The sequence below is a fragment of the Corvus kubaryi genome, unplaced genomic scaffold, assembly GCF_017639235.1.
Source record: "Corvus kubaryi isolate FWS band 111438036 unplaced genomic scaffold, C.kubaryi_AGA036_p1.0 split1-37296, whole genome shotgun sequence".
Taxonomy (NCBI): domain Eukaryota; kingdom Metazoa; phylum Chordata; class Aves; order Passeriformes; family Corvidae; genus Corvus; species Corvus kubaryi.
Genome location: NW_024582075.1, coordinates 17,990,415 through 18,018,159, shown reverse-complemented (window position 1 = coordinate 18,018,159; position 27,745 = coordinate 17,990,415). Strand labels below are relative to the sequence as shown.

The following is a 27,745-nucleotide window of genomic DNA, read 5'->3' as shown; positions in this document are numbered from 1 at the left end:
AAAAAGCTCATTCTTTTGGAAGTTTTATGTGATTGCGTTAGTATTTATGTTCAGGGAGTTGGCAAGGTCGTATGTTTTTTCTGTTCACCTATGTTTTATGCGCTTTCTATTGAAGCATTGAGTTTAATTAGCATGTTAGGGTATTTCTTCACATGATAATGTTAGTTACAATAGCTTTCTTTCAACTTTGCAAGTTGGAGAGACACAGGGCATTCATGTTTAAAGGGATGTGGCAATTCTCTGAATGTTCATCTCAATATAAATTGGAGAGGGACACAGGAAGAGTTTGCATGTCCTGTGTTCATGTCCTGTTTCATCTGAACAGCATCAAGCAGACTTACTGCATGGCGCCCTACCACTTCTGCTTTGTGTGTCCAGTTTCTTAGACTATGAGTAGTACCAAAAGCTTTCACTATATCTGAATTTTCTCATAACCATACTATAGTTACTTCCAATCAAAGGAAAAATAATTATGTAATACAATGTTTTACCATCTAAACAAGACAGGCCTTAGACACCAAAGCTGATTTTATGATGGGCAGCTCCACTGATCATTCTGTCACCACACCTGAGTTACATTATTCCTGTAAAATTATTTTAAGGCATATTAGCTGTGTAAGGCCTACACAGCTATTGTCTTGCAGAACACAGTTGTGAAATAAAACTCAGAGCTGTTAGTACCTAGTCCTTATTTGCATCTGTGATTCTGAATTGAAAAGGTATTGAGTCTCAGTGCTATGTCGTGCTCAACAGAAGTTGTTAAGAATATATCTGTAATGTCCTGTCCTTCAAATGGAGGAAAGAAACAGTTTACATTTTATCCTTACTTTGTTTCTGTTTGGTGCTCATGTATAAATGTTGTATCGATATTCCGTAAGAATACTTTCACCTCAAAACAGCTATTTTCCTTTAGTAAAGGTGAAAATCTAATTGCAAGCAGCAATAGGAAGGCAGACTGTCTCAGAAGTAACTTCTGCTTGCCTCCTGAAAACCACATTTTTGTTCTTGGGAGGTAGAAGCTTCTTTTTCGAGAAAGACAGTTTTGATTTCTTTAATCCATGGGTAAGTGTGCTCTTACCTCTTTAGAAATGAAATTGTTTTGTGTACATGGACTAGGTTACAGCAATATGAGTCAGAAAAGCAGGAACATTTTGTCAGTACAGAACTTAACACAGGGTCCTCATATTTCACTGGCATATTTGCCTTTCATGAGATGCCTGACAACTTGCAAAATTTGACATTGAGTTCTTACAGCAGTCTTTCAAAAAAAAAGAGGTGTCCAGACTTTTTTTTGGGCACTATTTTGTCCAGTTTCCTTAAGGGAAGGAAAGTGTTCAATTTTTATTAGTGTACCAATTTCCTTGACTCTCTTGCTGTTCATCTCACTAATCCAGAGGCATTTGAGCATGGGAGATGTCTGTGTTATTTTGCACTCTCACACAGCCCATCATCTGTCAGGAACTGGAGATTTGTGCCTGGGATTTGTATCATTATCGTACTGGTAAAGGTTGGGAAGGGCATTCTCTTCAGTGTGGCACTTAAGGCTTAGAATAGTAAGCGTTTCTAACAAAGAGCTCAGTCAGATAAATTAGCTTAATAAATATGTTGTTGCTAATACACGCTTGGATCATATGCACAGAGCATTAATCTATCTGCTGATAACTGATTTATTTGATACAGTTTTAAGCCATCTTTTGAGACAGAATAAATCATACAGGTTTAGTTCTAAATGTTATTGTTTATATACAAAATACATATTTGTCCCTTGAGAACTAATGTTAAGAGTCACAGTAGCAACATTTTTATACTGCTTGTATTGTCAGACTGATTTTCGAGTGGGGTCACTAAGGTCTTAAAGACGGATGTCTGAGTTTACATTCATGCATACACATTTTGAAAGTTTGATATAGTAATTGATTGATATATTACTGGTTAAATAGAAATTTTAACATTTGATGGTAGATTTGTAATTTGCTAAGAATTAATTTGCTACCTGCTAGTCACTAATTTTAAGAGTGCAAGAGTATACATTAGTTTACTTGGGCTTTTTTTTTATCATTTGTCTTTACTACATTGCTATATGTAAAATTTAAAAAAACCCCAACTTTTCACTTCTAGCTTTTCTTTTTGGTAATATTTATTTTCCAAAATGCTGCCTACTCTAAGCAAGAATTTTATTCAGAATTCTAAAGTGAGATGTTAATAAACTCTGTGATGACAGGACCACTGTGATTTCTTTTTTGTGGTAGAAAATCTGTCAAGTGAGCAAAGATATAAATATGCTGTAGTTAAGTGAAGTTTTCTGAAGGACAGCAAAATGTTACCAAAGTTAACAGAATGATGACTTGGTTTGTTTTTATTTTTTTCTAATTTATTGTAAATCAGAATAGATTTTTGTATCGGTTTCAGTATCCAAAACTTGATCTGTTCACTGTGGAGGAATAGGAATATGTTTTCTGTAATGAATGCATCTTTAAAATGCATGCAACCAGTCTCAGTTTTAAAATCATACATGAAACTGTCTGATTGTGCTATTATTGTTATAATGATAACAAGAATCCGTAACTGCCCAGCTAAAAATCTAATTCGAATGCCTAGAATAGTAAGGGGAGAAATATGATAAGTAGTTGTCAATATTAAAACCAGCTGAAGGAGGAAGGCGTCAGGCCTTGTAGTAGGTAGAATGAAACAGCAGATTTCAGTATCCACAATCCTTTCAGTATTAAATTTTCAGTAAAATAAAATTACTTGTATATGAAAACATAGCCTTTCCCCAGCTCTCTTTTTTTTCCTGATCAGCTGATGAAGAGACTAGCAGCTCGCTGCTTTGCTGGCTTGTTAATTTTATCCCCACTAACTGTGATTTCCGATAGCCGGCCTGCTGATAGTGGTAAGGTAAATATCCTTTTTCATTGCCGTCTTGAAGATTCAGTAGAACTACATCACAGGCATGTGTAGGTGTGTAACACATCAAAAGTCGGTGTTCTCCGTGTTTCAATGTACAACTGAGTGCTTGAGGAGAGCAATGACATTAACTGTTGACAGCCTTGCATGCTGTATTTAGTATTAGCTTTTCTAGCTTCCAAGATATGCAGAGAAATTTCCTTTTCTTAATCTTCATTAGTCTCAGTGGTTTATAGCACATGTCCTGCTTTAGCCAGATGAATATTAATGAATTTGTGTGCAGATTTTTTTTTCCCTTCTCTTTTCTTCCTAACTCATCAGATCTCGAGCCTCCTTCGTAGTAGATATCTGAATGCTGTGGAAGCATGATGTAAATTGTCTTTTGATTATTAAGGCCTAGTTTCAGGCTGTCTCTCAGGATTCTGCTTTTGTGTTTGTCTGTGGATTTGCACATCGGAGGATGCATAGGAAACAGATTTCAAAATCCCACTGGTTTTTTAAACATGTCAGCTTATTTTGTGTTATGCATCAGGTTTTGTTCACAAAACGTTTTTGAAGAGACATTGTACACAATTGAGAAAAATTATGTCTGGGCTGTAATCACTTTTTTATATTGATTGTTATGCTCACATGATCATAAATATTAGCCATGTTTGGTGCCGTGGAGAAATGAAGGTAATTGCCTTAGGATTAGAGCTCTTTCAGCTACGAGAAAGGATTGATTAGCATTTGCATGTACTCAAGGCAATATTGAGAAGCAAAAGCGACAAATATCAACATCAGTTAGGTTCTGAGAAAGCGTTAATCAGAAAGCCTTAAGTTTTAAGATTTTTATATTTTATTTTATTTTATTTTTTATTTTTAATTTCAGTTCTCTTATGACCTGGTACTTTTATTTATTTTCTTTTGTTGGCTTTCTCAAATCACAAAAAGTTCAGCTTCTTGCTTTATGACATGGATAGTGTGTGTGAACAGGTTCCCTTTATTCGTAGTTTGGTTTTTTGTAGCAATTTTTTTATCCCTCTGCATAGAGCTGCTGGGTCTGGTTAAAAGCGTATGTCCAGGTAATTGAAACAATTGAAATTAGTGTTCGTTGTGTGTGACTGTGTGTATGAATTGGGTTTTGGGGTGAGGTTTTGCATCCCACGTTATGAGTGCTGTTTACAACAGACCAGTGTACTGTCAGTGCTTCTGCCTACCTCATGGTTACTATTCTAGAAGAAAAGTATACATTTTAGAGATTATTTTAACACTTAGGTGATTTAAAAGTAGCTTAAAAGGTTTGGAAGAGAAGATGGGTTGTCCCTGCCTAAAGTGTCTATTCTGTGTGTATGCACAAAGAACTGTGTGTGAACTGGCTTTGGGAGCTGAGCAGGATTTGGACTGTCCTGTTTGAAAACATATGGTGTCGAAGTCTGTTTTGCATGGAACTGTGTAACCCAGAACCAACACTGATGTGAAAAAATTGTTTGTTGTACACTTACTGAGACAATTCCACAGGCCATTATGTGTGAAACTCTGATTTGGTGTGGAATTCAAAGTTCATATAAATAACATGTGTATTTAGGTGATAGTGGGATCCTTAGGACAAATTAATATTTAGTATCTCTTTGATTGCCAGTAACTCAGTTTCTTGTTGTACTCTTGTTCATAAATAAACTGAACATTTTGAATTGAATTACATGCATCCCATGGAGTTGCAGGGGTTTTTTATTGCTGTTTTTAAATACAGTTTTTTATTTCCCTTTGCAATATCTGTTTTGTTTAAAATCATACTTTTTGAATATGGTTGTCAGGCAATTGAAGACGGCAATTTGGAAGAAATGGAGGAGGAAGTCCGGCTTAAAAAGCGAAAGAGGCGAAGAAACGTGGATAAAGATTCTGGGAAGGAGGATGGAGAAAAAGCAAAGAAAAGAAGAGGCAGACCCCCTGCAGAGAAGTTGTCGCCCAATCCACCCAAACTGACTAAACAAATGAATGCTATCATTGATACTGTGATAAACTACAAGGATAGGTGAGCTTGGAGACAGTCTATCTCTATTGCATGTGCTCTCTCCCTTCCTGCTGATATCACTCTTTACATTTTATAATGGCTTCATTTTTTTCAGTCTTTACAAAGACTTGCTGACATGGCTTTTCTGAAAAGTAATTCCTCTTAGGACCTGATCCTGAAAGTCTCACACTTCATAGGGGTTTTTTTTAACACCCATCTGATAGAAAATTGTTGAAACACAATTTTAAAAAGTAAGAAAAAAGTAAGCATAGAGCTCTTGCTTAGGAATGAAGTCATTCTGCTCAGGATATGTACTTAAGAAAATACAGCTTGAGCAGGGTTTTCCTTCAATTTAGTGGTGCAGCATGTGTTGAAATTAATCTTTTCAAAGACATGGCTACAGATTTATTAATTCAAGTTTACATGGGTCTCACAATGAAAGACTGAAAGACTGCCCAGAATGTTCAGGGCTCATATCATGAGCATCAGAGCTGCCAAAAGAAAAAATACAGAAATACTGAAAATATGTTGTCCACATGAGAGATGGAAGCCTGTTTGTCAAGAAAACCCCATTTTCAGCATAAAAATATGCTAAATATTTGGCCTTTAGGAAAAAAGTATTCCTTCTGATGGAAATGTTATCTGAAGACTTCGGTTTTGCATATTTTCAAACCGCAAATCACCTATGCTTCATGAGCAAGAAATAGAGAATTAATTAATAATGCCTTTGAATCAGACTTGATTGCAAACATTGTATTTTAACTCAGTTTGTATCTGCCAAAAATCAGTAAAGCCTTCTTGTGTGTTTATCCCTTCTTTGCTGTACATTGAATTACTTAGATCATATAAGCACCTATTATAAACTAAGTTAATACTAAATGCATTCAGAGAAAGTCCGGAAGTACTTGCTCGGTGACCTGCACCTAGGTGTAACAATATATTTTTTGCCTGTAAACAACTTTCAGTCTGTGACTTTTAATGGCAGCTTGAACGCTGCCTTTTTTTGGAGTTACTGTTCTGGCTCTGCCTGTACAAGGGTAGTTTCGGTGGTACTTGGTAAAGCACACACTGCTGTGATCCATGATTTTTTTTGCACATAACTGTTAAAAGAACCATTCTGTGATCTGTGGGGTCTTTCTAGAGTACATCAAAAGGTATTTTATTGCATCACAACAGCATTCATAGCAACAAACAGGATGAGCAGCAAGCTGACTACAATCTCAGTATATTTAGCTTGCCATGACTCTCAGCCAAGAGAATAGCTGAGAAGGGAGAAGTGTTTAAGTTCACGTGTTCCAGTCAGGGCTGCAAGGAAGCATCTCTGCCTTTTAGATCCTTGGCCTTGAAACTTCTCCTGAAGCCAAGCACTTCTGATCAGGGTATCTCTCACTTTTAAAATAGCAAACAAAGTTGCTTCTGCTGGTCTCTAGTAGGGGATAGCTACTGATTGTAACTGATAGCTTCTGGGGAGGTTAAGGTTTTTTACCTGATGTTCATGCCCCAGGAAGTTCCTATCTGATTTCTGTCAAAAAAAGTTAACAACTGAGCTATTATGTTGTGACAAGGCATAGTGTTTCCTCTCCCAGGAGCCCACATTTATGCAAGACAGAACTGGTTCCCAATTTAAAAAGTGTATGGAGCTCTATTCCATAAGGAATTAAAAATGTGTCTTAAACTGAGCTCTTCAGTGCTTTTAAGTTATACGGAGGAGTTCCAAGTTTCTGCATTCTGATTTTTTTGTGAGCTAGCATCAAACCACCCAATACTATGAAAGAACAGAATTACAAGTTTAGGCATCAAGAAACTTAAATATCTTAAAATATTTGGGGTTAACTTTGCTCTAGAGTTCAATTAATACTTTCAGGATTTGCAGCTTTAGAATTAAGTGGCGTTGGAACCCTTCAGCTTTGTTGGGGGTTCATGTTTGTTCAGCTCTGGGCTTTTGTGTGTGTGAAGGCAATTGGGGCAAGTATAGAGGGACAGGTTAATTGGAAGAAAAGTAGGCCATGAGTTTCATCTGGGGAAAAAAAAGGGTTTTCATGTATTTAGTATTTGAATGCTTGAAATCATCTTTGTCTTTAGCTTAAATTTTCAGTGCTAAGAGATGCTTCATTTTTTCTTTATGATAAGTCCAGAGGGCTCATCCAGACCATGGAGAACTGATTGTGTCCCAAAAGGTGGTCAGGTGATACCCATCCAAAATCATACTGAGTTAGGCCTGAGTTACTTTGTCAAAGCCAATCCTACAAAACTTAATAAGTTTTGTGCAGTTTAAAGGGCAGCATGAAAAAAAGTAAAAAGAATACATTACTAAACTAATACGTCTTTGAGCCGTTTTTTTCATATTTTCCCTTGCTTTTGAGAAGAGTTGCTTGTAAATACAGAACCACTTTTCTGTTCTTATTAACGCTTTAAAAAAAAAAACAACAAAAAACCCCATAAAATCCATGGTGCTCACAAAAATCTAAAATGCTAGTTGGCTGCTTTTCTGTGGTGACACTGCCTAATGTTGATGCAGGGAAGGATTCTCCAAGTGCTTTCCTAACTGTCTAGTACTTGACTTCAGTTGTAAGCATCTGGTGACAAGGACCATCCTTTCCTTCCTTATGTAAAAAACATCCATCAAAATTGACTGGGTTATCTATGTCAAGGAAAGCTAAAGATTTCAATACAAACAATAAGCTCTAGTAAATAGTAATTGCAGAGTTCCAACTTAAATGTGAAGATCAAAACTAGTTTAAACAGACATATTGGCAATATTTGAGGTAAATTTTCAGTGTGGAGAAGTGCAACATACGATTCTCTAAAAAGGAAGTCCAGAGGTAGTTATCCCAGTACTTGTAAACCTCAGTTAAAGTACTCCATGCAAGAAACTGGAAGTTTCTTGTCTGCTGTTTATCTCTGTCAAGTCCTTAGTGCAATTCCAACCTTTTGATTTAGATTTTTCTCTTTCATGCAGTACAGTTTAGCAATCCTCCAATTTCCTTTTATTCCCATTGTGAATCCCAATGTGATGCTGATTTTAATGAAACATTCCATTGACAATAAGTTTAATAATTCTTAGAGACAAATTTACAAGTAAAAGCTGATTTTCTTCGGATATTTCTAGAGAGCTAGAAACACACTGGAGGAGAAAAAACTGCAGTAAGATTTGACTTGACTGGCAGGCAGCATTAATTTCCTGAAATTAGGGTATCTGGGGTGTGTCCAATATAGCAAAGAAAATAGTTAAAAAAAGAGAAAAAGGACGAAGATGGAAGACACTGAGAATGTTCAGCTTGGACTGCTTGAATGCCTTTGGTGTGAGAGTTGTTGAGGTTTTTTGTCAAGTTGACAGTACTTGATTCTTGCAGCCTCTTTTGCATTGGATTCCAGTACTGGGTGATGTGCTTCAAGATTTTCTTCATATTGATAGGCATTTCTTTATCTTATCTTCATATTTATCTTTGTTAAACTGGAAACAGATAGCTGATATCTCAATCTGAAGAACAGTGGGGTACATGCTCCAAATCATTAAGTAAAAATTACGATTGAATTCACTACTCCCTTTTTAAACAGCACCTGTGCTCTCATTACTCAGCTTTCAGTATCAAACTGTAAACATGTAGTGGTACTATAGATGCAGATCCTTTTTTACTCTTCTGCACTGCTTTGCCATCAGAGGGAAAGCTGAATTAATCTAGGTTTCATCCATACTGGTTTAAAATGGAGAACAGATCTTTAATGAAGCAAAAGCAGGAGAGAAAAGGTGGTCAGAATCCTCTGAGTTCTAGTCATCTGATCTAGTGAAAGATGTTCCTGCCCACCCATGGCAGAGAAGTTGAACTAGCTTATCATCAAAGGTCATTTCTGACCCAAACCGTTCTATGATTCTATGATTTTGCTAAAGTATTTTTTAGGGTACCACAGGAACATTATAAGCTAATATGAAAGAAAGAGGAGATCTAATATCTCATTAATCTGAGTCAAAAGAAGTAAAAATATCTAATTGAAGGCACTGTTGAAAAAGGAACTGCTAAACTGGAAAGAAGATAACAAAAAATTTCTTGGAGAATTTGTGTTGGCGTAGATCACAATATATTTATGATACGTAGTAAAAATGAGCAGTGTCCTGGCCAAAATTAAAACATCAGTAGTGGTGTGATAATCACAGCAGACTGGACACAGTTAGGTCTGGAGTAAAAGAAACGGCATGAAGTAAAGTACCTCAGAGTGCATTATATGGTACTCACAGACCAAAAATAAGAAACTTTTCTTCTGATTCAGGTGTCAGTTCAAGCAGAACTGACAGAAAAAGAATTACCTGGGCAGAGAAATTATTGATTAAAACCAACTATGTTCCATCAATATTGTCCAGACATAAGAAAACAGGAGCCTTACTATGATGCTGTGTGGATGTGGATGCCTTACTGTGTGGATGTGGAAATATTCATTATGGGTGTATGTCATTACATGTGATACTGTTAATGCTTCTGAGTTGCTGTATATAGTACTTGAATGCTTTTCCATTCAAAAAAGATTAGTTTACACTGAGACAAGTGTAAATAATTATTTCAGTAATAAGTAGCATGGGAGAGCTTTACAGGAGCAAACAGGTTGGTTTGTTTATCCAGTCTTGAGAGGGTAAGATGATTGCTCTTAATAAATTCACCTGGGAAAGAAGGGAAGCATAAACACAGGAAGTGTAGAAACACGTAAAAATACAAGATGGTGGTCACAAGGTTATATGACTGGAAGCATTTATTAAATCACACAAGTTTTAATTAAGAGTTCTGTAATCTTTCCATATGGAATAGTAGGACAGAAATAACTAGATAGATTTGGCCTTCGTTCCTTGATTTAAAAAGTTCTGTGTGATAAACCAAGACCCTAGATTCAGGGACCTGGAAACATATTTCCAGTTACACATTGATCCTGTTTCTCCCAAGTAAAGTATATGCATCATCTTTGCAGACTCCATTTGCAGTGCATATTAATCTGAGATTTTGTTGCAATTACTTATTAAACTAAGATTTAAGTGCCTTTACACCCTTGTACCTTGTTCTAACCTTGCAGTGTAAAACACCTGTTTAGAAGAGAGCAAGTTGCAATTCATCAGTCTGACATTATTGTCACACATTTTTCTAGTTCCCAGTCTTTTATTTTGTCTTGCTTTCCCTCTAAAATTAGGAATACCCATAGAAATGAATGTCATAGAATCGTATGTTATGTATGTTATGTTTTCACTACACAAAACCAAAGAACCACAGAATGGGTCAGTTTGGGTGGGACTACAGCAGATCATCTGGTTTAACCTCCCTGCTGAGACAGGGTCATCCCAGAGCATACGGTACAGGGTTGCTCCCAACATTTCTTGAATATCCCCAGTGAGAGAAACTCCACAGCCTCTCTGGGCAATCTGTTCCAGTGCGTGGTCACCCGCACAGTAAAGCAGTTCTTCCTCAGGTTGAGGTGAAAGTTCCTGTGCATTGGTATCTGCATGTTCTTTCTCATCCTATTGCTTGGCACTATCAAATCAGTTTGGCGCACAAAAAGTAGTTTGTATGTGCACTTAAAATGCTTTAGCCTTTTGAAAGAAGGGGCAGTTTTATTGCTGATAGAAATTCTTGTCAGAAAATTCAGAATAAGGAATTTTTATGCCAGATTTGAGCCCTAGCTGCTGATCTGCATCATACACATGCAGGCTTAAAAATTATATTTTTCCTCTTGTGATGGTTTTTCTTTATGGTTTATTTCAGAGGAAGACAAGCTGTAAGTTTAGCTTTCTTTTCCTGATGGTTAAAATTAAGTAGAGAAAATGAATCATACTTTATTCTGGCAGGATTAGGGAAATGATTGTCCCTCTGTAATCAGCACTGGTGAGGCCACACCTGAAATCCTGTGTTTTGGGCCCCTCGCTCCTAGAAGGATACTGAAGTGCTGGAGCATGTCCACTACCATGAGAAGGGTAATGGAGCTGGTGAAGAGTCTGGAGCACAAGTCCTATAAGGAGCAGCTGAGGAAGTTGGGGTTTTTTAGCCAGGAGAAAAGGAGTCTCAGAGGAGAAGTTACTGCTTTCTACAACTGCTCCCTGAAAGAGGTTCAGCCTCTTCTCCTTGGTAACAAGTAACAGAACAAGGGGAAATGGCCTCAAGTTGCTCCAGGGGAGATTTAGACTGGATATTGGGAAAAACTGCATTGAAACAGTGCGCAGTCATTGGACCAGGCTGCCCAGGGAAGTGGTAGAATCACCGTCCCCAAGGTGTTGAAAAGGTGTGAGGATGTGACACTTACTGGTAGACTTGGAAGTGCTGGGTTAATGGTTGGACTGGATGATATTATAGGTCTTTTCCAACCTAAATAATTCTATGATTCTGTCATTCATACCTTGTAATCCTTCAACTTCCTTACAAACCCACTGTTTACTTCTGCTTTGCATCAGAATATAGTGTTTCCTGTCTGGGTTCCAGTTTGATACTACCACTAGTTTGCATTAACTTTGCATAAATAGCAACAGCTGAATTCAGGGGTCCTAGGATGCTGATAGGTCTGTTCCATACAGTGATTTCATTTGTTTCTCCACCTTCCATCTGATCTGTTAATAGATTTAAGGTAAGGACTTGCATAGTGTACCAATTAACTTCACAAAGTCTCCTCCTGGAGACATTAGAATGTTTACTACATTCTAATAAGGATATAAAAAATTGAAGGGTGAAGTTTGTGTGTCTTTTTCCTGCTTGGCAAGAGACTACTCCTGTCTGTGGTGTTTAGCATTTTGTTCACTGCATCATTAAAGCCAACATGTTGAAATTTGTGCCCATAGTACTCTTAATTTTGATGACATAGCTCTAGGTGAAATGGATTTTATTCAGTCTTTTCAGCTGTTTTCTTAAGTTGCCGGTTTTTAGCTGTTGTAAAATGGTGAGTAATGCAATTAGCCATTACTGATCTAACTATTGGTAATTAATTATGCCAGCTGATACTCTTGGGTATTCAAACACACAGAGTAAGTAATTCTTACTTATATCCAAGCCCTAGTTATGGAGTATGTAGCCATATGTCAAACGCAGGAGTTACATATTTAACTATTTTTACCCACTTCCATTTCAGTGGTGGAGACAGGTTTACCATGTACTACTGTAGTCAGTTCCAAAAAGGAGCCATTAAGCACTGATGAAAATTAATCATGTCCCTACATAGCTGGGTTACTGTTGAAAGTCACTATGCCAGCTCTTGTCATTCTCCTCCCCCACACTCGCTTTTCTTTTAAATACCATCTTTGTGAGTTGCATTTGATTCAAAGTTGTAGTTTTCAAGCCGTGGTTCTGTTTGTGAGCACTCTGACTTGGGCAAGCATGAAGGACTCTTCATTCTACCCACTCTAAATTTACTTTCATTATTTGTTGAACGTTTGAAATTTGCCGGAAATACAAGAACATCTTGCAGTTTCAGCTTCATAGTTACCTCACCTTTTGAAATCAAAGGAGAGAGTCTTGGTAGTAATATACTTTTAACGGGTCTGTGCCAGCTGTCAAACAAATAGAAAAGGAGCCTCATACAAACGAGGTTCCTGCATTTAATTTCACCAAAGACAATACTGACTAAAAGGGTGGAATTGTATGCTTGTATGCACCTTGTAAGCAGTTTGACAGAAATGAAAGAAAATTAGAAACATTGCACACAAATATTTTTCTGAGCAAAACCATTTTTTAAATAAGCAGTATTTCTTAATGCTTTTTTAACTTGTGCAGCATTCAAGTGTTTTTAATGTGAGCACACATGGGACTAGCATGTTGAGCTGATGCAGTAGCGGTGAACTGTCACTCACAGTTCTTTCACAGTCAGATCTTTTAATTTATTCTGCTCCTTCTTCCTTTCAGCACGTAGCCTGCTAGTTGCTAGGCAACCATAAGTGATTTTTTTACTGCGCATGATTTTTATGTGGTAGTTGTTGTGGTTATTATTTTCTAATAAATGGGCAAAAGGATTAAAATCAGAGTTGCATTAATAATTACTACTTTTCTCTTACTGTATCCACAACACAGCAATTTGAGATTGTTAGAAAAGATTACATTCATTTATAGTATGGATGCACATGTACAAAAGGAGTGCAAGATAGTACTTCTTTGTGTAGGTTCTATAAAAATGATAGAATAAGCTGTTATTGATCTGAGTAGACAAAATCAGGCTGTAGTCTTCTGTCATATCCTTAATGCTTTTTTTTAATGGCCTTAAATGATTTTAGTAATTAATTACATCAAGCAAAAGTTTAAGGGTTTTCTATGGCATTCTTTAGTTTAATAGAGTAGTGTGAACAAATCACAGTTGGCTGGTTTTGCACCTGGAAAATAGAATATTTCTGTTCAATAGTTTGTGAGTTGTATTTTTAATATGAAATACCATATAAGGGGGGGTGTGTTGGTGTAAAAAAGAGAAAAAAATACAGCCATGAGATTAAAAGCTATAGTCATCAGGAGCTGTTTCAGTAGGACAAATAGGCTAAACATGTTTTAAAATTTGATCAGAATTTATTGGTGTCTGTTTCCTTTTTAATGAAGTGTTTCTATTCAGTATTAAGCTCTGAAGCACAGCTGAGGAAACCCCAGCATCAGTGGTTCAGTAATTTTACTCAAATAGAGATTTCTGTTAAGGCTGCTGAAATTAAAACACAGCAGTGATAGTCCTTCTGTACAGCTAATCCACATTCATACTGTACCGAGGTGCAGGTAGGTAAAGTTACAGTGTGCCATGTAATGGTGCAACAGGATACTGCTTCGTTTTGCTTTGCTTTTCCTCAGGATCAGTGCCTTGCTTGTATAAGGTGGGCACTGATCACTTAATGAATAGTTGAATTCCCCCTGGGCTTCTTTATAATGCTCCTAAGGAGTCCAAATGTTTTGCAGATGCAAAACTCCTTTATAGCGTTTTATTCTCATTTTATAAAAGAGGAATATAAACTTAGATTTTAAGATACCATTTGGGCCTCAGAGATCCAATTGCTGGTTTTCATAGTGTTGTGTATGTTTAGAAGAAATTCCATGGATCTCAGGTGCAGCTGTTACTGCTCAACACTTCCTTCTATGATCAAAACAAAAAAGAAAATGAAGTCCTCAATTTTCAAAGAAATAGAAACACACATTAGTTTAGTCAGTTGTACAGAATGTATTTAATGCATTGCTTTTCTTGTATTGCTTCCAGTTTCACTTTGTGAGGGTAGTCTGTGATGCAAACAGGTTCTGTCATGCAGCATGACACAGGCACACAGGTCAAGAACAAGATTGGTGCCTTTAAATCCATTGTATAACCACTTGGATGGGGAAAGTATGAAAGTAATGAATTTGTGAGTCCATACCAAAGGAGATGGCAGGTACAGTGGCCAGAATTTCACAATTACTTGCTGGCAGGAGGGAAATTTTAAGACTTGGCTGTGAACAGCTACCTGGCCATTTTATGCTTGCTTCTATTTTAGTAACAGGATGCTTCCCAAATGAATTAGATCTGTTGGGTGAAGTTGCTAGTAGCTGCTGCCGAGGTGCCAGTGGTCTCTGTGAGTGTCTATCCCAACAGCTGTATAGAGTAGATAGATTTCACTGTCCTCTCCTGCAACAGGGACGCACCGTACGCCCACTGCCTTGCCTCACCTGCAGCGACCGTGCCCAGGAGCGCACTCAGGCGTGTGCCACAACCTTGCCGAGACCAAGGAGGCATCTTGGCAGCTACTGCTGAGCAGGCAAGGGCTGCTGCTGCTGCTGCAAGTCAGACACAAATGTACGGGATGAGACAGAGGCTTTTGGTTTCTATGTCTGCATTGAATGAAAAAATACTCTAGCTGCCAGTTGGTCCCAAGATTTTGGTAGAACAATGCTGATTAGTAGTCTGCAGGTAGAGTATTTAGATTATCATCCCCTGTGATGGAAGGAACAGCATTGTCCCAGGACCAAAATGAGAACAGCAAAAAATTGTGCATTAGGTGAGCACCAGATACCTAGGAAGTGAGGAAAATCTCTTTATTCCTGCTTGTTCATTAATCTGTCAGGTCCATGAGAAAGATTGTACCTCCTCCAATTCTGATGTTATTTCAGGCATTAAGAAATGCATGCTGTATAGTAAGCATTTGTTACTTCCATAAAGGTCAGAGCTGTTGCCATCTTTTTGCTTTTTATCATCCTTTTTCTCCATTGCAGAATTCCTTTAGTTAACCTGCAATTCCGTTTTAGTTTAAAGTGTCTGATAAGGTCCTGCACCACTCTGGAGGGTAGCTGCAAGAGAAAGCTCAGGTGGATACCCGAACTTGGTAGCCTTCTTGCCCAACTCCTGTGGAGTTTGGTGTTCCTGAGATACTGTCTGAAAATTCAGCTGAGAAAGCAGGGCATTTCTGGAGTAGCTGTGAGAGAAGGAAGCGTGTGAATTGCACTGAGAAATGCTTGTGAATGCTGTGTGCAGTTCTTCACAGGAGAGCTCTTTTCTGCTACTCAGTGAGAAAAATTGGGGGGAAAAGAAAACCAAAAACAAACACAAAAACAACTAAGCCCACAAGTGTCATCAGCACATTTCCTCTCGAGGTGACTTACAGCCACGTATTATTTGCAAAATGACAGGTAAGAAGATTTTAAAAAGATTTCAATATGAAAGTGTTAAAATAACTATTAAAAAAGGATAAACAATGGGAACGTATGGGAATCTTAGAAAATTCGGATTCCTCTACGTTATAGGCAGTGTTCTGAGAGTATAAAAGTTTTATAGATAATATATCACTTTATTTCAAATGAATGAAGAAGTACAATTTGCAGTAGTGTTTTTCAATATAGTTGGAATGATCTTCCCAGAAACCCAACAGTCATTAATAGAAGTTACTCATTTTTTGTTGTTCTAACATCAAGTTAGTCTAATAGCAGTCAGCATATAGTATAATGGAAATCAGTATGGTTTGCTATAATGAGGAGTTACAAGATCAACTATATAGTGATCAAGAAGAAGATGACAAGAGTAACAGAAGGGAGACTTGCTAAAAATCACTGAACAAAATTAAGGAAACAGTAAGAGTGTACTCAGCAAAAGACTGTGGAAATCAGATGCAAATCCTGATTCTTCTTTCATAAAGCCTCTTATACATATTCATCTCTAATGATGTTAGATGTGAATGACGTATTTATGATACGTTATGACAATAGTTTCAAATTTAAAATTGTAAGTTAATTATTGGTACCAAATTTAAAAATCAGGGTTCCGTTTCTAATTCTTTGAAAGAATAACTGTGATTTTATTTTATTATTTTAATTTTTCCTTATTAGATTGTGCTTGTGTGTTTTGTGAGAAAGTTGTAGTCGTTCTTTTCATTATGGCTTTGTTTTTCTCAATAGTTCAGGACGGCAGCTAAGTGAAGTTTTCATTCAGCTCCCATCTAGGAAAGAACTACCAGAGTATTACGAATTGATTAGGAAACCAGTGGACTTCAAAAAAATAAAGGTAAGGAATGAAGGAATTTTGGAAGTGGAGATCCTTCCATTTCTTTTTGCTTTACGCAGGGGTGAGCATAAAGCTGTTTTTAAAACAACAATATGAATATTTCGTGCACCTGTATTGGTGGAGTAGATTTTAAACATTGTCACACACCTTGTAAGTAATTTTGTTTAGTGTATATTGCCGTATATCACTGTAATTTCAAGGTCAAATCAAACTACGGTAGTGTGACATGAATGACACGCTCAGAAATGACATCTCGGTGCCTTTTTTTGCAAAGACCTAATAGTGAATCTGTCAAGAGCTCTGGTAAAAACACACTGTTTGCAAAGATTTAATAATTCTAGGGCAATATAGCTATCCCTACCTTTAAAATCATAGAACCATAAATATCCTGGGTTGGAGGGGACGAACACATATCATCAAGTTCAACTCCTGGCTCTGCACAGGACACCCCAAGAATCACACCAGTGCCTAAGAGTGATGTCCAAACACTTCTTGGACTCTGTCAGGCTGGTGCTGTGTCCCCTGCCCTGGGAAGCCTCTTCTAGTGCCCAGCCACCCTCTGGGGGAAGAAACTTTTCCTGATACCCAGCCTAAACCTCCCCTGACACAACTTCAGGCCGTTCCCTTGGGTCCTGGCACTGTCAGGACAGGAGAAGAAGAAAGTGCAGAGATCAGTGAGAGAGAGAGATCAGTGCCTGCCCCTGCTCTTCCTCTCATGAGGAAGCTGTAACTGCAATGAGTTCCACTCAAATCTGCTCCTCTCCAGGCTAAACAAACCAAATTAACTCAGCTGCTCCTTGTACAGCTTCCCCTCTAGACCCTAGCCTCATATCTTGGAAGAGCCAGGTCAGATCCAAACAGTGTTTGGTAGATGGGGTCTAGGTGGCATGTTGCACCTTAGGTGATGTAATTCTGTATCTTTCACTTGTGTTACAGTTACTTTGTTTCTTTGCTGGAAAGACAAAACTGGAACTTCTTTTACCAAAAGAACTCTATTTCTCTTGCTTTTAACGCTTGCAGTTCACAAAGAAATTGCTTAATTTTTGCTGCTTTACCTTGATGCATTTTTTGAGTACTACATTAACAACATGGTTGAAGACTTTCTGTGTTTTAAACAGATCCTTATCTTGATGCTTAGGTAAATTTTTTTAAGAGAAAGCCTTTAAAGTGTTGACTCATATTAATTCAGTGTCCTCTCTGCTGTTCTTCTTTCTGCACCACTGCCCATTAATACTTGTCTTCATTTCCTCAACAAATGCAACAGGAAAGAATTCGCAACCATAAATATCGGAGTCTTGGGGATTTGGAGAAAGATGTCATGTTGCTGTGTCACAATGCTCAGACATTCAACTTGGAGGGATCTCAGGTCTGAATGAGTCAATTTCTGTTGAACATACAGGTTTCCTCTATCTAATGTTTTCAGTGCTTGTTGATTATTATTTTTGTATATAAACTCTCTGTTTCAGATCTTACTTTGAGTAGAGAAAAATGTCCACATTCTTAGAATCCAGAATTCACTGGACACTGCTGCAGTGTGTATTTTCAGAAAAATTGGTTTTAATACTAAATCTGAGATCAGTTTTTTCTGATATGTGTGTACTTTAAAGCTGCAGTAAGACTTTTTGAATCTCTGGTAAAAAGCAGTATGTGTAGAGTGATACATCAGTTTAGGTTTTCCACAGTGGATCACAGAAGGAGCAGATGTAACAGTATAGCTCTAGGACAGGATGTTGAGGAAATACATCATAGAAAACTCTTCAGTTCTGCTCATGGAAGATAAAAATTCAAGGTTGTTCATCAGTATATATAAAGCTTTTCATCCTCTGAAGCCTCTGGTTTTTAAAATTTTTTTATTGTTGAAAGGTCAGTGTCCATTTTAAGAGAAAGTAGTAATAAATCCCAGATGAGTCTCAGAGGCTTAGAAGGCAAACTCATCTCAAACAGATGTTTTGTACACACTGATGGGCTCAGAATTCAGAACAGGGTGCTGATCCAAAAGGAAATACTATGAAATCTTGATGATAGATAAGAAAGATAAGAGACCGATGAGAAAGCTGTCTCACAATACAGTGAAACACAGTCTTGGATGATTATTTTTATATATGAGGTCCAAAAAGTGTGATGCAAAAACAATATTCAGTCGAAACAGAGACCATGAAGACAGCTTCCATAACGTGCAAGAGATAAGAAAAGATGTTAATAGAAGCCTAAATAAAAGTAAGCTGAAGGATGGTGCTGCCAATAACAAATGTCTGCTTAAAATTTGTAAACATTAGTGATAACATTTAGCTAAACTGGAGAGTTTATGTTAAAATTTGAGAATTAAAAATGAGTATGGAATTAATTATGAAGAATTGTTGGATTCAGTTCATCATTTAGTGATTATTTTTGATATCAAGAGACAGAAAATGCTTACTGTAATATGTACATGTGGTATTTTTACTGTCTTCAGTTATATGGAAACAACTACAAATAAATCAACTGAAAATACTTTTTGAAGTAAATTAATTATGTTAGAATGCTTAGGACAAAATTTTGCTACGTGTCCAGATGTAAATTTTCAGTTTACTGCTTATTCATATAGCAGTAAAACGGCTATAAGTATCTAATTATAACAAGACGGGGAAAAAAGTAAAGGAAAATTAATAACAAAAAGTATGACTGAAACTTCAGAAGATGGTAAGAATTCGTAGAGTAGATAAAAAGAGGTAAACAAAAACCAGTATTGAAATGGGAAAAATAATGAAATCATCAGAATGACTCAACCTGCTTATGGAAAACTGGTCTCTTGTTAGGCAGAGGTGGTAGAATTGAGAGGAATAATCCTGAGTGGACAGAAGTGTTAGTAGATATTGCTACTCTGTTTGGAAATAACATGGCATGTATCAGTGTTGTAGTATTATTTTCTGTTCCAGAAATTAATTATTAATGACCAGACCTAATATTACTTTTTATAGCACGAAGCCCAAGTAATTTGTGTCTAAGATTTTTCTTTTTTTTTTTTTTTTTCCTGTGAAGTTCTCACACCATTCATTTTGATTTCTCCTGAGCTGCAGGATACTTCTGCAGTAGTCCTCCAGTTTTCCAGGCCTCCTTGCTACCATGTGTTCTTTGTTACAGTTCTGGTATAGCTTTGCTCTGACATACCAATTGACTTCAGTAAATTAGATTACTTGTGTGTGCACTCAGAATGAAAGGGCTAATTCAGGTTGTTGTTTAAGCACACAGTGACTTCAGGTGTTCTCTTAGTGTGGTGCATGCTGCTTTTCCTTGGAGCAAAGCTGTTCCATCTGAGATGGAAGCTTGTTCAGGGTTTTCAGGGATAGAATGACTTTGTGTGTTAAGGCTTTTGTCCTCAATGTTTTGGAAAGCTTACCGTGCTGTAATGGTGAAATGACACACAGACATGTACAGGGTTAAAAATGCCATGTCAAACAGAAGATTTCTCATGAATGTTGTCATTTGTTGAGAAGTTCTTTTGTTGTTACTTCTCCCTTTTTGAAGAAAGTTCTACTGTCATTGTTGCTTGGTTTTTTGAAACCTGTTAGAATTGGGTTTTTGTCAAAATAATAACATTTCTATTTGCACAGCTTTTCATGAAGCAGCCCTGTGGATTTTTTTGTGTATCAAAATAGATATGAATATTACAAGTAATTCCACATAAAGAAGGTTAAAACAATTTTTGAAACCCCTGTGTTTCATTGGGAAACTCTGAAAGTCTGGGTCACATTGATGCCCTAACTATGTAGTAGCCAGCATTAAAAAAATAAAATTTTGTACTGGTCTTTAATTCTTTTTGTCTTAGAATAGTGAGAGTGAGAAAAAACAGAAGGTTAGTTGAAAGAGCCATTCCTAAGAACAATTGAATAAGCTAGGCTTATTTATATGAAAAGTAAATAGTTCTCAGGAGGAATTTGGCAGGTTCTATCAATAGCTGACTTGAAAAGAAGTAGCTATAAGAGAAAGTCAATTGTTATTTGACTTTAAGGAAGCAAGTTCTGGTGTCTCACGGCTCTCTAATGTTGTAAGACAGGAGAGCAACCTTTTCAAAACATTCATGATTATTTTTTATAGATAATAGATATAAAAAATTTTACCATGATTGAGAGCAGTCAAACATCTCGTAACAAAAAGCACAGAGGAACTTACAGAATGGGGAACAATCCACAGTGAGAGGCAGTCTTTCAAAAAAAGCACTTGGTGGTCAAGTGAAAAAAGTAGGAACTGGATATTTCATGTTAGGTATTCTGAAGAAACTTTTTCTAATTCAGTTTGTCGAACCCACAAAGTATTAGAGCAATTTTACCATGTTTAGTGTACAGATTGCATAATGGCAGCCAAAAATCCTTCCATTATCTTTTTCACAAATACCTAGCATCCCCTTATACAAGAAAGTGTATTTAGGCAGAAGAATAGAATGGCAGACAGCCAAGGTAGATGATGATGATGATGATGATGATGATGATAAAATCAAATGCAGTCTGTGACTCTGTACTTTTCTGGTGATTATTCTTAATTGTTTAGTGCTGAATTGTCCAGTGCTTGTTTTCTGACATTTTACAAAACAAACTGCACAAGATTATTTGTTCACATGATGGCAAAGAACCAGATACTCGGCAACACAAGATTTTTACTGTGTTAATCTAAGAAATGTGTTACAAGCCAGAAGTAGTCACTCTTGAGAGTCCCCCCATGTTTGAGGTTAAAGAGAAAATCTGATGATTTATCCAAGATACTTTGGATACTACAGAATGTTTAAGAACACGTGTTCGTTTTAGAGCAAACCCTAATTTTTTTTCAGTCTTTTTAGATCTGAGAGGAAGGATGGGATGAGCTGCTTGAGATAAATTATTTTCCTTGTAGCCACTTTGGATTTCAGAAGAAAACTAAAGATAATTAAATGATGGCTAGCCATTTGTCATTATTAACTGTATTGCCAGACAATAAACCATGTTTTAATTAAGGTGTTTACTGCTGAAGTCTGTTCCTTTGGCAGATTTTCAAAGCTGTTGTGATCTGATGAAAATGCACTATAGTTCCTATGGTAGTAGAAATAATAAAAAAAGCCACTAACTAGACATTTCAGATGTAATACATTGTAAGAGTTGTTTCTTTGCAGCTCACTACTGATAAATTTCTTCATTTAGAGCAGGAAGAGTTAATGTTGGCATTTCTCGTACAATTCATGCAACAAACATTGTTACTTGGTATTTGAAAATGCCATATACTCTGTAGATTTGCACTGGAAATTAAAGTTTATTCTGTGAATTTTTGATCCTGCTTGACTTCATAGTTCTGACAGAGATTTGTACCTGTGCTGTAGATCTATGAGGATTCCATTGTTCTTCAGTCTGTGTTCAAAAGTGCACGACAGAAGATAGCCAAAGAAGAAGAAAGCGAGGATGAAAGCAATGATGATGAAGAAGAGGATGAAGAAGAAGAGTCAGAATCAGAATGTGAGTCCCCTGCTAGATACTGAAAATAAAGTGTATCTGGGGATAGAAGAGGAGGTTTTTCTGTTTCTGCATGGAAACTGGTTAAAAGGTTCTGTTTTCCATTGGTGGAAATAGTTTCTTACTAAGTTTGCTTGGGTGTTAAAGTTGTTTTAGTCTTTCAGCTGGATGTTCTGGCTTACTTCTGCTTAAACTATTTTTAATCCAGAAGCAAATCACAGAGGTGCTTTGGGAGTGACCATAATTGTTTATCAGCCTTTCAGGGCCTGTTCATGTTGTTTGTAAATGGAAGCGCCTGGAAAGGCTAGAGACAGTCTTTATCCACAGGGGGTCAACTTTTGCATGATGTGACATACAAAGTTCGTCGTATGGTTAAGAACTAGATGATGTTGAAAATACTGTTCAGTGTGACAAGGACTAAGTGGAACTCTGTTTCAGAACACTCATTAAGTCCCTGCAGACTTGGAAACATGATGAAGTGGAAAAGGAGGGATTTCTTCATTGCACTTTGTGCCATCCAGTTCATCTACCCAAACTCCAGCTACCCTTTTTCTCTGGTTACAGATGCTGTAGTACGTGGCCCTGAGCTACCCTTCCAAGCGTGTCATACATGTGTGCTATGCACGCAACTTTGGCAGGTCATTTGGAAATGAGTGGATATTCTGGAATCAGAGTAACATGTTCTTTAGAAACGTGTCAACTCAAAATTCGCCAGTAACCTCTACATAGCATTTCTGTGCTTCAAAATACAAAAAAAATAAAGTCTCTTTATACAAAGAGGGTAAGGAAGAAAATATTTTTAAATGTGTATCTTCTCACAGGACCATGTACCACCTGTAGACAGCAGGCATTCTGAGAATGAAAAGAAGATGCACATGATCAGCTTAAAGTTAGTCTTCATAGTTTAATATGTATTATTGTTAGAACTATGAAAAAGTAGAGAAATAAAAGCAAATACCTCTTGTTTTGTTGTTCCACAGTCCATATAAAGTCAGAGGGGAATGTCTTTTCAGGCTGCTACCGGAGATGAATTTCTGTGAACGGAGACAGCATTGATAAGTGAATGTTACATTAATGTACATTGTTAAACTTTTTGCAGCAAAATCAGTGAAAGTCAAAATCAAGTTAAATAAGAAGGATGAAAAAAGTCGGGAGAAAGGAAAAGGCAAGAAGAGGCAAAGCAGAGCAAAAGCCAAGCCTGTCGTGAGTGATGATGATAGTGATGAGGATCAAGATGAAAATGTAAGTTTTGTTCAGTGAGACTGTGGAAGTGGTTGCAGTGATTGCGTCTCTGCCTTGTCCTGCTTGCTGTCAGAATTCTCAACTATTCATGCTTAAGCCCATGTTTAACATGTCGTGATCATCCTGAGAGAATTGGGTGGGGGTGTTAACTGTATCTGAGTGTGCTTGGGAGATTTGGTTCCAGTGCTGGAAGACAAGAAGTCTAAGAAGTTTGGATCTTATTCTTCGAGCTGTTTGTACATTCATCGAACCTTTAAGTCTCATGGTCTGTTTGCTTTTGTCCACAGATGAAAAATTACAGCTTGATTATTTTTTACCTTTTTTTGGTGGGTGCTTCTACTATTGCAACAAATGAAAATAGATGTCTTCCCAGTTGTTTTTAAATGTCTGGATAGAAAGAAAGAGCTGGTGTTTCCTGACTCTCTGTCTTCCCTCTCTAAAGAAGTCTACAGCAATTAGATGAAATGTCATGAAAGAGAAATACTAGATAACACAGTACCTTTCTTCAGGCTATCTTGATTTATCAGTTTAATTGTCATATTTCTTCCTTGTACTTCCTTTTATTTTTCCTTCTTTAACAAATTCCACAGAATAGCTGGAAAGAATTTCTGACTTGTCTTGTGTCTCTTACCTCTAGGACCAGTCGGAAGCAAGCGGAAGTGATGATGAGTGATCCATAGGGTTTATTTTCTTGGCAGAACTGACCCCTTCCCCTTCTCTTCTCTTTTCTCCTATTTTACACCCAGTGAATTCTTTTTGTCAAATAGACATTGGGTTGTTTCTGTATTCTCATTCTCTATAAATTAGCTTTAGGTTAGTGCCAGACAAACATATGATATCATGGTGTAAAAAAGGAAAAAAAATGTAACATATTGTGACCAAATGGGCCTCAAAAAGCAACAACAAAGAAACCTTTTGAGGGAAAATGTGGGTTGATAGTATATTTCTATGGGCTGGTTTTGACTTTGTAATGGTTTGATTGTGCCTGGTTTTATCATTTGATAAGGTTTTTTCAGTGGCATCAGAAAGACAACAAAAAAAAGTCTTTTGTAGCATTGGTAACCAGGATAAGTCATTAAAAGCCACTGGTTATTTTATTTTTCATCAGGCAGTTTTCAAATTTTTTATTTGTCCTGTACTGATTTTTTACACTGTGGTACATATATGCAACTTTGTTTAATAGCTTACAAATGTTCAGTAGTTAGCTTTCATACACCTTGCCCCATATACGTTTTTCCACTTTACGCTTGCTGATCTTCAGAAAAAGGCTTTTTGAATTGTATCAAATTTGTGTCTACTGTGACCTTTGCTTAACTTTTTTTTCCTCTATTAAAAAGTTGGTTTTAAAAATGCTATTGAATATTGCAATCTATATAGTGTAACGTATGGCTTCTTTCATCAGACTGATCTTCTATGTTACCAATGTGGATTATCACCTTTTCCCTAAAGTGTACTTAATCTTTGCTTTCTTTGCACAATGTCTTTGGTTGCAAGTCATAAGCCTGAGGCAAATAAAATTCCAGTAATTTTGAAGAACGTGGTGTTGGTGTTTTCCTAATAAAGAAATAATTTAGTTCAGTAGATGCGGCCTTGTGTTACAAGTTCCACAAAAATATTTTTATAGTAGCAATGAGAGGGCAGGAGTGTCTCCTGTAGAGAAGTCCACTGTGGTACTTCCACGGGTAGGAATTACCTAATTCTGTTCTGATGAAACTAAGCATTCCATTCAGTGGGAACAGAACTTTAGAACTGTGCCGTCATATGAGTGTTTAAACACCAAGGGCCGTGTTTGCGCAGGGGATAACTTTGTTAATTACATTGAAATGAAAATGTAAGATTCAAATATCATAGAAGTATCTTCTGAGATGGAGAGAAGATGCACAACACATGTTAAAGTAAGAAGAATAAAACTGAAGTAGTAGACTGATACTTGGAAGTAAATGCATAATTCATTATTAATTACAATTCAAGTGATAAAGCAATAAAATAAACTTTTTTTTTCAAGAAATGTATGTCCATGTGCCATAGTGGGTATGAATACAGATAGTTATGCAGGCAGTCAGCCCACCCATAAATCAGTTTATTTAAAGTCTTACCTTGAGGTATCATGGTGGTGATGCAATAAGATGTGATAGTGTAAACATTTGAAATACATATCTGCAGTTAATGCTGCTACTCTGCAAAATCAAAAGATTTGAACATATGTTGTGTAAAAATGTACAAGCCTAGAAGCCTCTTTGTAAACAAAACATTTCTTTGTTATATGAACTTCTGAGAGTGTGTCTGCAATAAATCTTTTCGTGCTGCCTTCCAGTGTGCTAACTGCTTCAGATTTTTGTAGCTCATTTGAAAAGTGATCGGTAAATTTGACTGGTGCTCATTTGTTTATATTAGCCCTGCACTGAGAGAAGTCAGCTTTGCTTAGCTTCAGCAATTTCAAACATCTTATTCCTAGTGTGTGCCCCATCTGAATGGAAGAGCAACTATTTCACAGAGAGGTAACATTGATCTCAGAGGCTCACATTGGTGAGGCCACTGTCTGAAGCAGCTTTGCAGAGCACAAAGTCCTGGTGGACACCAAGTTGAACATGAGCCAACAATGCGTTCTTTTGGCAAAGAAGGTATCCTGGACTGCATTAGGAGGAGTGTTGCCAGCAGGTCCAGAGAGGTGATCCTTGCCCTCACCTGAGCACTGTTGAGATGTATCTGGAGTGCTTTGTCCAGTAGTAGACTCCTGCTGAAGAAAAGACATGGACATACTGGAGAAAGTCCAGCAAAGGGCCACTGACACCATTAAAGGACTGGAGCTTGTGACATACACAGGGAATCTGAAAAAGCTGGCACTGTTCAGCATGAAGAAGAGTGGGCTCAAAGGCAGTTCACATTGGTGTGAATTAGTATTGGGAAAGGGAGGGCACAAAGAAGGCAAAGCCAGGATCTTTTCAGGACAGGACCAAAGGCAATGGGCACACACTGAAACACAGGCAGTCCCTGTGAATATCATGAAACTTTTATTATGAAGGTGACTGAACCCTGGAACAAATTGCCCAGAGAGCTTGAGAAGTCTCCGTTGGAGATACTTAAAAGCCACCTGGACATGGTCCTACTTGAGCAGAGTGACTGGACCAGGTGATTTCCAGAGCTGCCTGCCAATGGTCTTTCTGTGATTCTGTGATGGAGGATAGTTCAGTTTTCAGTGACAGTTTCACAAGACCATAGAGAAATGTTATTTTTTCACTGCAAAATGAACCAAGTCTATCAACCTGTTAACATGTGACAAAAAGCATATGGCAGTAGGCTCCAGTCACTGCTGGCCTAGACTGGATTTAAACTGTCCACTTGGATATAAAAGGCACAGTATCACATTACCCATCCCCAGAGTCCCTGATGACTTTGCAGTGACCCAGTTTGATTTGTTTTTCAAGAACTCATTATTTGCAGATGAGCATTTAGCTGGAGAATAAAAATTAACTAAGAAGCTGCAACATTTCTGTTGAAGTTGAAAGTAGCTTTGGGTTTGGTCAATAACTAAGTCTTATGATGATACCAGTTTGCATGAAGAAATACGATTGAATTCTTAGCTGCAGTTTCTTTTATCAGGTTTAAGTAATTTCAAAATATTTTCAGTTTCCTCTCTAAGTTTCAGAAAACCCCAAAAGATCTGCAATTATTTTTTAACATTAAAATAAAGTAGAATTAGCATGTAAGCCCTGCATATGCCTCCACTGCAGTTGGTTCTGTTATTTTGCTTGGGATTTGAGTTTATTTCTACCAGAGTAGAATTTTAATTGTTACCTTACTGTTTCTTTGTATGAATTTACTGTATTTTTCAAGATTAGTTGTTTTGCTGGCAATCTTAGCACATTACTATATGAAAAAAAAGGTACTGGGAAAATTGTTGTCATACGTAACTTTCCAGATTGTTTACCAAAAAAAAAAGAAAATCTTTACTTAAGGTACATACAAATCTGTGTTTAAGATGAAACCATTTTCTCTTTTACAGAATTCCCTGCCCAGGACTAAGTGACAAACACTTGAATTACTTTTTGGACTGTACCCAAAAAAAAAGCACAATGCTACATACAGTCCATATTGAGGAAATTGAGCTCATTTCCTGCCTTAATTTCAGAAATAGTGTAGTAAAAATGGAAACGGTGTAGCTTGGGCTCTGAGGGACACAAGCAAAGTGAAGTAAATAGCAAGAGGTTTTCTTGATACATCTGTTTCTCCTGGGAAGTAGGCAGCAGTGTTAAGTGGGCCAGATGAAAAACTTTTAACAGCTTTTATACATTTCAGATGCTATTAATAATATTTCTTTTCCCCTCACATCTTCTGAAAGAAACAAAGAAAATACAGAATCTTTTACTTGTTAATATAAATGGCTTCCTCCTTAAATGTGTCTGGTCCTCAGTGCAAAGTATTTTTCACTCCCTCAGCTCATGAATGAAGCTGGTGACTCAGTGATTGTGGAGGCAGAAAGACACAGCAAATGTTGCCACAGCCTCTGTGCACACTGAGACAGAGGTACAGTTGATGCAGTGCTAAGCCTCAAAGTTGTGTGCAGTTATTGAGCTGTTGGTACATGCTCAGTCCTGCCAAATACCTGAACATTAATAGCTCTGTTAATAATGCCCAACCTACTGTCACTTTTTCATGAATGCTTGGATGATCAGGTTTACCAAAAACACAGTCTAGCCTAGAAAATGGG

At 37.1% G+C, this 27,745-nt stretch overlaps 1 protein-coding gene and 1 long non-coding RNA gene across 7 annotated transcripts in view; one reads left to right on the top strand and one right to left on the bottom strand.

Annotated features, from left to right (window-relative positions):
* Nucleotides 1-25,350, top strand: part of SMARCA2 (SWI/SNF related, matrix associated, actin dependent regulator of chromatin, subfamily a, member 2) — a 121,447-nt gene extending 96,097 nt beyond the window's left edge. For 5 of the 6 annotated variants that reach the window (XM_042012966.1, XM_042012962.1, XM_042012965.1 and 2 more), the window contains 6 exons: nucleotides 4,701-4,918; nucleotides 16,237-16,342; nucleotides 17,607-17,708; nucleotides 21,666-21,798; nucleotides 22,895-23,037; nucleotides 23,675-25,350. In XM_042012966.1, coding sequence (XP_041868900.1) covers nucleotides 4,701-4,918; nucleotides 16,237-16,342; nucleotides 17,607-17,708; nucleotides 21,666-21,798; nucleotides 22,895-23,037; nucleotides 23,675-23,710 — 738 coding nt within the window. In that variant the 3' untranslated portion in view covers nucleotides 23,711-25,350. Of the gene's footprint in view, nucleotides 1-2,787; nucleotides 2,896-4,700; nucleotides 4,919-16,236; nucleotides 16,343-17,606; nucleotides 17,709-21,665; nucleotides 21,799-22,894; nucleotides 23,038-23,674 lie in introns of those variants that run through there. The other variant, XM_042012968.1, reaches the window with a different exon arrangement.
* On the bottom strand, nucleotides 21,907-22,839 carry LOC121657351. Its single transcript, XR_006013576.1, has 2 exons — nucleotides 22,754-22,839; nucleotides 21,907-22,647 (listed from the first exon to the last, which is right to left on the bottom strand). It is a non-coding gene; the product is annotated as an uncharacterized LOC121657351 (long non-coding RNA).
* Nucleotides 25,351-27,745: the final 2,395 nt, after the last annotated feature.